The 11,500-nt window shown below is 46.1% G+C and overlaps 1 protein-coding gene across 1 annotated transcript; it reads right to left on the reverse strand.

Annotated features, from left to right (window-relative positions):
• Positions 1-219: 219 nt before the first annotated feature.
• Positions 220-4,931, reverse strand: LOC133913742 (protein kinase STUNTED-like). Its single transcript, XM_062356978.1, has 9 exons — positions 4,300-4,931; positions 3,711-3,832; positions 2,305-3,602; positions 1,958-2,206; positions 1,702-1,868; positions 1,380-1,459; positions 1,146-1,293; positions 812-961; positions 220-705 (listed from the first exon to the last, which is right to left on the reverse strand). Exons 1-9 carry the CDS (start codon positions 4,609-4,611, stop codon positions 469-471), a joined length of 2,763 nt encoding a protein of 920 aa, XP_062212962.1. The 5' UTR covers positions 4,612-4,931; the 3' UTR covers positions 220-468.
• Positions 4,932-11,500: the final 6,569 nt, after the last annotated feature.

Raw genomic sequence — 11,500 nt, forward strand, 5'->3', positions numbered from 1 at the left:
AATTAGGGATTAAAATTTCATCAAAATTTCAGTGAAATTTTACGAATTTTAGAGTAAACGAAATATCTAATTCTGAAAATTTCTTTCACTAACACGTAGGACTTCACAGAGCATAGAAAAAAATGACCAAAATTTCAACAAAATTTCATAAATTTCGGTCTTTTTGGCGGTGAATGGAAAAAAATTGTAAAACGAAATTAAAATCCCTGCTTAGAATCATTTCACTGTAAAACCATCATTGTAAATGGATTGTAAGGCCAGGGCCAGCAAGGTTAGATCTACAACAAAACAACTCCTAACTAAATTAGCAACAGTACCCCATCTGACAACTAAATGAGCAAACCTCCACTTCCCATTGCTTAAATGCAACCAATCTCACCATTCACCATCCCAACCAATCAACAATGGTAACACATGTGAACTATATAAACAACTCGATTCAACGCATTCGCAACGAAGATGAAAGTGCTAATCAAAGCTCGACGATCGGCTCCAGTAACCGTCAGCGGAGGTGTCCACAGTCCGTTCAGTGCTGCTGCAGTGCGAGAGGGTGTCATCCTCCACTCCAAGCAATGCAAGGTTAAGATGTGACTGCATGTTTGAGTCAGGAGTTGCAGTCTCCTCATCCGAACCATCAAAACTGGCGGTGACTTGTGACCTTGCCCAGTGGATCGTTTCATCGTCCCCTTGAAGCAGTTTCAAGACCTGGGGGTTGTGGGAAAGGAGCAAATAAGTATATTGATATCAGAAACCAATGGACTTTTGATGAAATTAGTAGTAAGTGTTCTTTTCATGTAACTCCAGTTCTTACTAGTGACATTTCTGGTCGAGAATGAGAAGATGTCCTTGTGCACAGCGAAGCGGCAAGCGTCATCCTCTCCATTTCATCGCAATCATAATTATTTCCCAAAAATGGATCAACCAGTTGTTTAATTTCTCCACTGGACAGTAAAGGCTTTGCCTGAAACCATGAATGAAGAATTAGGAAAAAGGAAGTACATTTTTCATGTGCAGCAGTGATCATGTGGTGAATGAAACATATGTACCAATTGTAGTTTAATATCATGTGGCCACAGTTTGTTCTTAGGGCATGTTACCAATCAGCCAGCTAGCATAAAAAAAAAATAGAGTTACGGAGCACTTACCCACCCAACCAGGCTTTCCTGACCCTTTGCACTTCCTGGTGTAATGGGTCTCCTTCCTGAAATAATCTCTAGCACTACAACTCCAAATGCATAAACATCGATCTTCTCATTGACCCTCCCGTACGAAAAACACTCGGGAGCCAGGTACCTGTCACAAGAGTAGTTTGTTAGCCTCTTCAGATTTGATGTTAAAGTTAACATAACAGCAAACCATAGCCAAGAGCTGATACAGACCCGAAAGTTCCAGTGATGTCAGTACATGTTAGGTGGGGAGTCGAAGCTGACACTTGCTTTGCCAGCCCAAAATCACACAGCTGAAAATTTCCAAAATGAAATGACGTCACTAGCAGAATCAACATTGACAAGTGGGGTTAACCAAAATGGCTATGCGATTCATCAGTGCTTGCGGGTCAATCAAATACATTGGTTGGCATGTCTAGGATTTTTTCCCCTTAATTAAAAGGAGGATTTACTATATAGAGCTAGATTGGGGGAAAACATGAATGCATGTCCTACTTTAGCTCTAGGTATTTGAAAACTTGATCTGAATATTTACCCATGCCCCAAAATCCTCTGAAAGGAGGACATTTGAAGACTTAACATCTCCATGAACCACAGCTTGCGTCACATCACCATGATGGAGAAATTCAAGTGCTCTTGCAATGTCGGTTGCTATCTTATTTCTCCTCTCCCAGCTAAGGGAATTCCTGTCATCCTTCTTGCCTGAAGAGCAATAAGCAGTTACAGTTATGAGGCTAGCTAGCAAGAAGGTTACGGACTGAACAGATAGAGTACTATATCTTGACGCTTACCATGAAGAGCTTTGTCCAAGCTTCCTTGGGGCATGTAATCATATACCAACACAAGACTGTAGTTTTCAAAGCAGAATCCCCTTAGCGCGACAACGTTTTCATGTTGCAAGCTGGTTAAAATCTCAACCTCCGTAATAAACTCATGTAGTGCATCAACCGAGGGTTTCAGAATCTTTATGGCGGAAAATGTGCCATCAAATAGTCGTGCCTTGTAAACTTGGCTGGTTCCACCCTTCCCAATTAACATATCTGCATCACCATAAAAGAAAAAAAAATGTGTTTGAACTTGTCAAAAGAAACATATATACCAAAGTAATGCTGGTCAGCTGATGTCAAAAGGCAATTACCTGGTGAGTAGTTCGCCGTTGCAAGCTTCAGTTCTTCATAACTAAACAGCCTACACACTGAAGAGTACTTCTGTCGAAGAGATTCCAATTTGCTTGGGGGCCAGGCTACATCATACAAAGAGAAAGAAAACATTGATTCTGACTCAACAGCTGAAGTTGGTTCAGTTTCAGAATCACAGTTAAACCTTGGACTTGCATCCGATTTCAATGATTTGCTGTCTGGGTGGACTGAAGTGTAACGGCTTGGAAGCCTCATCGCCCATTGAACCATCGAGATTTTTGCCCATTCAAAAGATGAACTTCTATGATGGCTGAAGATTCTCCTACGGAGATGACATCGGTCGGATCTTCCTTCTACCATCCTTCTCAGTGACATAGGAGAACTCAGGGTTTCAGCATTTCGTGTGGTGTCTCTTGGCGAATCCTCAGCTTCTGTGGATACGGTGGAAGAAGTTCGTTCAGTGGCAGCCGTGCAAACTGAGCCATCCCTCTTACTAGGTGATGTCTCCGAGCTCAAATTAATATCACTGGAGAAACTACTGCTGCGCCTAATCACATCATTTATACCAACAGAACGTTTAGATCCCCCATAACTCCTACCCGAATGTCTATTCCTCGGCAGCCGGCAGTACAGGTCACCATCTCCTTCAAGAGACATATTGGCAGGTTTATCGTCTTTCTGACTTGCAGTTGAACGCTTAGAATCACCAATATTCCTCCCTGAATGGCCATTCCTTGGGGGCAATAAGCAGTATAGCTCCCCAGCCCCTTCAGCTGGCAGATCCACTGAATCATGGTCTTGCCTACTTGATGTACTTGCAACTGAATCGCCGATCCTCGTCGGAAGAACACAGTACAACACGCTTGCACCCTCACCTGGAAGCGCAGAAGATTCATCTTTCTGTTCGCTGGTTGACTCTTCAGCCTTGCCAGAAGGATCTGTAAAAATCCGAACCTGATCCCTTGACAAATCTGCAGGGTCCACGCTCGAGACCGGCTGTTCTTCCGTGATGACGTCCTCCGGCTTACTGCCCTTTGTGCCAACATCATGCGTGCTGTCACCCCCACCATCATCTTTAGGTTCATCTAAAGATAACGTGTCCCCTTTAACTTGGCGGGCTTGGAACGGCACCACGCAATACATCTCATCACCAGCACAGGGAGGAACTTCTGCTGAGACCTTGCCTGAATGGACATTTGATTCTCTCCGGAACACGATCTTGCCATTGTTCACGGCGAGGACCGCACACTTTGCGGGCAGCTTCTTTGCGCAATACTTCGCAACGGACACTGAGGAGCTGAAGAATCCAAAGCAATAGTTTCAGTAGTAGAGGTAATCATAGTGCAAAAAAGCTTAGAGCTTCGATGGTGGAAATCATCGAGCATCCAATGCTGATGACACTTACGAAATTGCGCGCCTTTTCTTGGTGATGCCGATGACAACCTTGGAGGCCCCAAACAGGCTGGCCTCACGAACTAGCGCCTTGCGAACCGACGAGTCCTTGCAAATTTTCACCTTTAGATTGATCTGCCCAAACAACAGTAGCAGTTTACCCAGAAGCAGCAAGAATTGCTTAACGAATTCACCACTGCAAAACCGCGGCGGAATGGGGGCTAAAGACTTCGGAAACAAGCCAACATGTACTGGGTACAGAAGGAAGGCCATAAATGAAGTAAAAAAAAAATCGTATATTTGCAAGGTACTCCAAAAAGTTGTGAGATTATCATAAACTGCAAGGTGTGAACAAAAATCAGATTAAGCCAAAAAATCCTAGTACAAAATTAAGCCAACACGTACTGGATACAGAAGGAAGGTCATAAATGAAGTAAAAAAAAAAACGTATCTTTGCAAGGTACTCCAAAAAGTTGTGAGATTATCATAAACTGCAAGGTGTGAACAAAAATCAGATTGAGCCAAAAAATCCTAGTACAAAATTATGCGAGAAATCCCCCTTTAATTGCACAGCAACAACGAAGCAAGCAGAGAGCAGCGACCTGCTTGAGGTTGCAGAATCCTTCGTAGACGCCGAGCATGGCGTCGAAGTCCACCGCGGCGGCCGCCTCCGCCGCGGAGGCCAGCACAACGTGGACGGCCACGACGCGGTCCCCGGTCGCCGCCACATTGACGAGCGCCCATGTGAGCAGCGCCCGGCTCTCGGCGTCCGCCCGCACGCCGACCACCAGTGTCCTCCCCTCCGGCTCCCCTTCCGGGCCCTTCCCCGAGCACCCCTCCTCCTCCTGGACCGCCACCTCCGCGGCGTCCATGGCCTCCACCGGCGACCCTTCCTGCTCCTTGGATACCTTCATCTGTAAGCCGCGGCGTCCCTTGCGACTCACAGGGCTGCTGCGGCGTGCGCCACCATGGCCGAAGGCGCGTCCTGCCGGCCTCCTCCCCCTCGCCGCGTGCGCTTTCTTGCTCGTCGTTGCTGTCTGGTTTCTCTTTCTCCTCCGCCTGGGAGGTCGTGTTGGTTCGTGCCCGTTGCGGCGTTGCTCCCTCTCGCTCTGCAGTTTCTCTCTCCCCCCTCTCTCTTGCCTAATGGCTTCTCCCTCTTCTCTCCTACCATTATAGGCTGCCAGCAACCGCTGTTTCCTCCTTTCCGTTGCGCATTTCGCCTGCCGCCTTTTCCCCCTTTTTTCTTTGCCTTTTCTTACAGGTATCCGAATATTTTGTTTTCATTTTCATTTCTTTTTGTGAGCCAGTTGTGTCACTGACAGATGCACGTGGTGAAAAGGCGTGTGGGATTACGGGGCACGAAGCAGTAGACGAAAGCGGAAGATTCGGTAAAAAAAAAAGGTTAGTTTGCCACTCTTAACTAATATCAATTGCCTGATGCGGTTAACATTTAGACGAGCATAAGTCTGTGTAACTAAGACTCGGATGTTAAATTAATATTATTACTCGATGTTAAGAATAGCAAATCTGCAAATCCTTGTGTGAACGTGAGTGTGTACATGTGTCCGATCTTGTATTTAGAAAAAGACTACTTTGGCTGCGCTTTCTCATTAATCTTGGATGGCTTAATCTGTGACTATGCTGGGCAATTATTACTGCTGGTAGCTCTCCTTTTCACGAAGCTAATACAGCAATTAGCCATTCGTTAACCATCTGCATTTTTGAAGATAGAAAGTGGATTACTAGTACTCCTCTCCTATCATTTGTTGTAGTCAAGTCTGATGGGTAGCGACGTCTTAAACCCGAAGCTAACAAGGGCGAAGAAAAGGTCGTAGAAGGTCTAAGCTGGTCTATTTGTCTTTTTCTAAGATCATCCTAACTGATTTCTATATGGTTTATAATCTCTTTATGAAAGTTTTTTTTTCAGCGTTTCAACGATTTTTCTTCACGGTTCTTGTCATGAAGTGATTTTCAAGTTTATTCCTTTTATGATGGGATTCTCTCCTGTTTCTTCATAAATCCATTTAAAAAGAAGCTATTGGATGAGAGAAAATGAAGGGAATAAAAATGGAGAGAAAAATTGGGAAGAAAAAGATATTAAGAAAATATGATTAGGGTAGTCTAATGGACGGTGTCTGTCGGGAACTGAGCACGAAGGTCACACTCGCTGGTCAGCTCACGCATGCTGCCTGCAACTGCAAGTTTTTTTTGTTGTTGAGAGAAACAGATAACCATAAATATCTACTGGTACTTAATTTGCTGTTTATTTGAAAACTACACGGTCAAGGCAAATTAAGAAGGAATATACCATAAAAGTATTCAGTTCCGGAACTACTCTAGACAGATTGAGAATGAATACCAGTTGGTAATCTAATTAAGGCCAGCATAAATGGTCAAGGCAATTTTCAATACATGGGACTATGTGGATTATATATAATAATAGATTTGATTTTGCCCTGGCAGCAAAGTGTGTAACGAAAATAATCTTATTAGATTATAATTATAATTTTAATAATTGATGATAACATAGTCATTAAAAACTAACATATTTATCAAGAATATATGTTAGTAAATTAGTAGATCTTACAGATGCAATACATCAAGAAGCTATTGTAGCCAGAATAAAATTTGTTTGAATTGAAGAAGTCACAGAAAAAATATACTTACCGGATGGTCCGATGCTAGAAGAATTGCACTTACTGAAGCTTTCTGGCCAGAGACAGCTTTTCCTCACCGGATGATCTGGTGTCAAATGAGTGGAAGCAACGGAGTATTGTTGACAAAAGGGAGAATACAGATGGCTTCACCGATGGTCTGGTGATCACCGGAGGATCAAGTCGGACTAATTCTTGCAGAGAAGAATCCAACTACACAAAAATAAAGATTAACTCACTAGAAGGTTCAGTGCTTGTGTTGTACACACCAGATGATTCACACTGGAGTATTTCTTACAGAAGCGTTGCTAAGAGTTAAATATCAAAGAATACCTCACCGGATGGTACAGTGATAAGTGTTGTGTACACCGGAGGTTTACACCAGAGCAATTTATACATAGAGACTACAAATGCCCGGATGGCTCAAATATACTCACCGGATAGTCTAGTGATGGAGATGAAATATATAGCAGAGTGTTTGATGTTCACAGAGGTTTTGAGTGGGGCTCCAACGGCTAGTTTCTAAAGATGTACTCACTGGATGGTCCGATGTTAGTACTACTGTTCTCACCGGATTAACCGGTATTAACAACTTTTATGAGCCGTTTGGAAAAATAGCTAGTTGGTGGGGTTTAATGCTATAAATACTTCTTCACTCAGTAATTTAAAGGGGTGACATATTGCTGAAGTACAGAGAAATACATAGACACTTGAGAAGATATTCAAGCTACCATAATGCTTAATGTAATCATCCAAGGTGATTAAGTACATAGTTAGATAGTGTTAGTGCTTATAGATCTAGAGAGAGTGCTGCTAACTGATAGCTACCTATAGAGTGGATCAAGAAGTGACCCTAGATCGTAACAAGTGGTATGCCGACGTCTTGGAGTCTTAGTGACTCGCTGGCAACTTGAGCCGGAGTTACTCAAGATTGTTGACCCTCCAACTTGGTGTGGAGCGGCGATAAAACACGTGTACGAGAACATAGAGACTCTTGCCTTGGTGGCTCAAGCTACGAAGTGATCATAGCGGTAAGCGACTGGAAGAGAGGCTAGTAGTGAGACCTTGTTTTGGTGGCTTGTTGGTTTATCCAATTTGAGACATTGCCTTTGTAGCTTGGTGGCTCAAGAGTCGTGATTTGGTGCCGACCATGAGCATATCTTTGGTAGAACTCTAACGTAGATTAGGGATGACGTTTATGTCATCGATACCAAGAGATAAAAACTTCTTATACCGAGTTTGCTCTCTCTAGTTTATTTACGTTTCCGTATTTACATATTTAAAATCTAACTTTATGTATTTATCTTGCTAGAGTTTTTTTTTTATTGACTATAAGTTGCAAAACTATTTTAAACGGTAGAGTAGACACATTAAATAAATTTAGAGTATAATTAGATAGAAATTAAGATGACTTATCTTGTGAAGTTTTTAAAACTAGTTAAATTTACCACTTACAACACCTATCCTTTTAAAGGACGAGGGAAACAAAACATGGACCTCCCTTCTAGAGACTAGAGAGATGGTGACTGACAAGGCTTAGCCTAACCTTAAACGTTCGAATCAAATTAATAGTATCATCAGGCAGACAAATTAGGTACGAACAAAATACTCTCAAGACCACATGAGACAAACGGGAAAAATGGGAAATTGCTAACTGTTTGGAACAGCGCCCCAGTAGTGTCGGTGCAGACGTCTGCACAATACAATTACTCTAGAGGGTTATTTTGCTTACCAGAAAAGAGTATGGTTGTGTGAATATATGCATTTTTGCAAATTAGCGTGTGTTTGATTGTGAATTAGATTTACCACGTCTAACTTTACGCATATTGTTTGTCTAATCAACTTTTTAGCCACCTCGTGGTCCACTTGTCGAAGTAACAGTAGCAGTAGGTAAGAATAGTATATGGCATGCATTGCGTAGTTTGGTCCCAATACTCACTGATTTACAAATGCTAAATCGATCGATTATACAACACTAAACGCCTTGGTATATAGAATAGTAACCACATGTGTCAAATATAGAGGAATCGAATAGTGGCTCGTGCACCTCTCTCTTCTTTTTCTTCTTATGGTTCATTCATCTCTCTCTTCCTCTTCTTTACTCTCTTCTTTTTCTTCTTCATCTCTGTAACATCCTGAATTGAGTAGGTTAACAAGTTACAAAATTTCACTCTAAATTAAAACTTTTTAGAATTAATTAGGCTAACTACGGTTTAAAAGAATAAATAAGTAGATGTATATATACCAGTATACATGTACATTCATGTCTACAAGTTGCTTAGGTAGTTAGAAGTGCTCTAAAATCAATTTTTAAATAAGTCTCTGCATTAAGTTGGTTTGTATGCATTAATTTGAGATTTTTGATTCTTATGTGGAGGTTTAAAATTGAATGTCTCTCAATTTCAAATCTACTCTTAAATTCTTTTCGGCTCCAATCCAAGGTAAATTCAAATCCTTCCCCCAAAGATTGTATTCCAAATTCAAATCAAAGTTCAAATATTCCAAATGAAGTTGATCTTAACCCCAAGTCAAATTCAAATTCAAAATATTCCATTTTGAATTTTTTTCCCAAAATTCCTCCCTCCCCCTCTTTTCCTTTTCTCCTTCTCTTTTCCACACTAGGCTGATTTTACTCCCCCTCCTTCTTTTCCAGCCCACGGGACTGGCCCACTTCCTTCCCCCTTTTCTCCCGCGCCTTCAGCCCATTCGCGCGCGCGCTCGCGGATTCGGCCCATGCCACCGCGTTGCCGGCCCAGCCGCGCATTCACGCGCGCGCCAGCATGCGCCCGCGCCTTGCCTGCGCTGGCCGTCCACGTATCGTCGATCCAACGGCTCAATTCCTCCCCCTCCTCCTTCCTTCTCCCTTCCAGCGCGACGACGACTACGCCGCCATCGTTTCTCCGGGGAAATATCCCGCGCGCGAGCCGACCAACCCCCCGCTTCCTCGCTCTCTCTCCTTCGCACCCTCTCTCCTCCCATGCCCTGCACACGCAACTTTTGCAACCGCCCATGCTTGGCCGGCGCAGTCGGCCCATGCTCCTGAGAAAAAGGTGGGCGCCGGCCGCCACCTCGCTGTCGACGTCCCCGTGACGCCAGCCGCACGCACCGCCTCCGTGCTCTCTCTCCCTCTCTATAAATAGCGGCCCCGCATATATTTGTCTCTCTCTTATTCTTCTCTTTCCGCCCCGCCACAGCACAACCGCTGTCGGAGGATGAACTCCTGTCGCAGGGATCCCGAGAGACCCCCTTTTTAGACATTCAGCCGGAGGGATGATCCTGAATGAGTTCGTCGGAGAAATAAATGGAAGTGGAAATAAATGCAACGGCCGGTGGTGGGGGATGGTCGACCTAGTGCAAAGAGAAATAAATGCACCGGAGTTTAGACAGGTTCAGGCCGCACGGGGGCGTAATACCCTACTCCTGTATGGATGCAATATCCTTCCTCGAAGGGAATCCCTCAGGGATATATCTGGTTACAAGAATATATGGTCTAATTGAGAGCTTGAGGCTCCCTTGCTCTAGCTCTGCTCAAGCTTGCTTGCGGTGTTCTTCGGATGATGTCTTCGATCGTCTCGATATGTCTTCGGATGTTTTCTCGTGTGTTCGGGTTGTCTTGGTCTGTGTTCTCGATTTTTCTCTTTGGTCTCCTTTTTTGTCTCGTGTGAGCTCAAGTTCCAAGACGCCACAACTGAGAAAGGCGTCATCATTCCCACTGGGCGAAGTGACAGGGGCGGTGGAAAAAACGCGGCGCGCATCCGACCACCCATCACTGTGGACGTCCTGGCACCGTTGAGAGGGCCCACCGGGCGGCCACAGAGGCGCCCGGCGCGCCCACCCTGTCTTGTTCTTCTGCCAGGGCAAGGTGGCCGGCGGAACGCTTTGATCCTAGCAACGTTATCCTGAGATATCCCGGATGATACCGGACGGGACCCGTGCAATTAATGGACCCACGCCCCCCTGCCAAAGCATGGCAGTGACTGACACTGCGGCGGGAGCAGTCGGGGATGTCAGGATGTCAGGCCGCGCATGCCCATTAAATGCGGCCTCGGACCTCTGACTGGTTGACACCTCGTCGACGGGCCCTTCTGGGTCGTCGGAGCATCGGGTGTTCTCGCGCTAACCTTCGGGGAGCCGAGCGCTCGGGGGCTGCCACGTACAGCCCCGAGCACTCTCTCCCGAGCACTTCTGTAGAACCTTCGGGGAACCGAGCGCTCGGGGGCTGCCACGTGCAGCCCCGAGCACTCTCTCCAGAGCACTTGGCTCTTCGGTCCATCGGGGGACTAGGGTACTCGGGGGCGAGCGGGCACCTCCCCGAGCACTTTCTTCTCGGTACTTGGACTCTGCGGGTCATCGGGGAACTGGGGTGCTCGGGGATTAGAGACTATGGCCCCGAGCATCTTCTCCCAGAACTTTAGATTTTCCTCATCCTGCAGGAGGGACCTCGCGGGATGGTGACACGTGGCGGACGGCTGGCTTGGTCTCGGGACTCAAGGACCCCCGGTTCCTGATACACCGACAACCGCCATCGCCATTGTCGCCGCTGCACCCCTTTCGCCGCATGTTTGCCGACGACGTGCTACCAGGGATCACCGGTGAGCCATCACCGACTTCGTGCCGCCGTTCAATCACCGGGAGCCCGACGGAAAATCGTCCGCGCCGATAGCCGATCATCGCCGCCGCCGCTACTTCGACGAGTCGCCGGTCGCCGACCCGCTTCTCCTCATCCTTGAGCTCGGTGAGCTTCCTGGTTCCCCTAACTGCCCCCCTAGATAGCATGTAGGCGACGCCCGAGCTCCTTTCTTGCTTATCATCGTGCGCCTCCGCCCGACCGCTGTGCGCCGTCGTGCAAACGTCATCGTCGACGTGCTTGTACACTCTGAGTGGTCACCAACCGTAGTGCCGGGTGTTCTAGAGGCGTTAGGCCCCTTTCCCGTGCCGGATTGACCCCTCTCCCGTGCGGGAGAGGTGCTGTCTCGCTCGCGTCGCGCCACTATTTTCTTTTCAGCGATGTGCTGGCGTCATCTTTGTCGCCGGCCCATGTCGAGATGTCCCCTGTTGAGTCCGCCGTCTCACGTAGAAGGCCGGCGTCTGCTCATCGTCGTGAAGTTCCCGCGAAAATCCAACCCCGGCGACCTTTCCGGCGATGCCC

Source organism: Phragmites australis, chromosome 3, assembly GCF_958298935.1.
Source record: "Phragmites australis chromosome 3, lpPhrAust1.1, whole genome shotgun sequence".
Taxonomy (NCBI): domain Eukaryota; kingdom Viridiplantae; phylum Streptophyta; class Magnoliopsida; order Poales; family Poaceae; genus Phragmites; species Phragmites australis.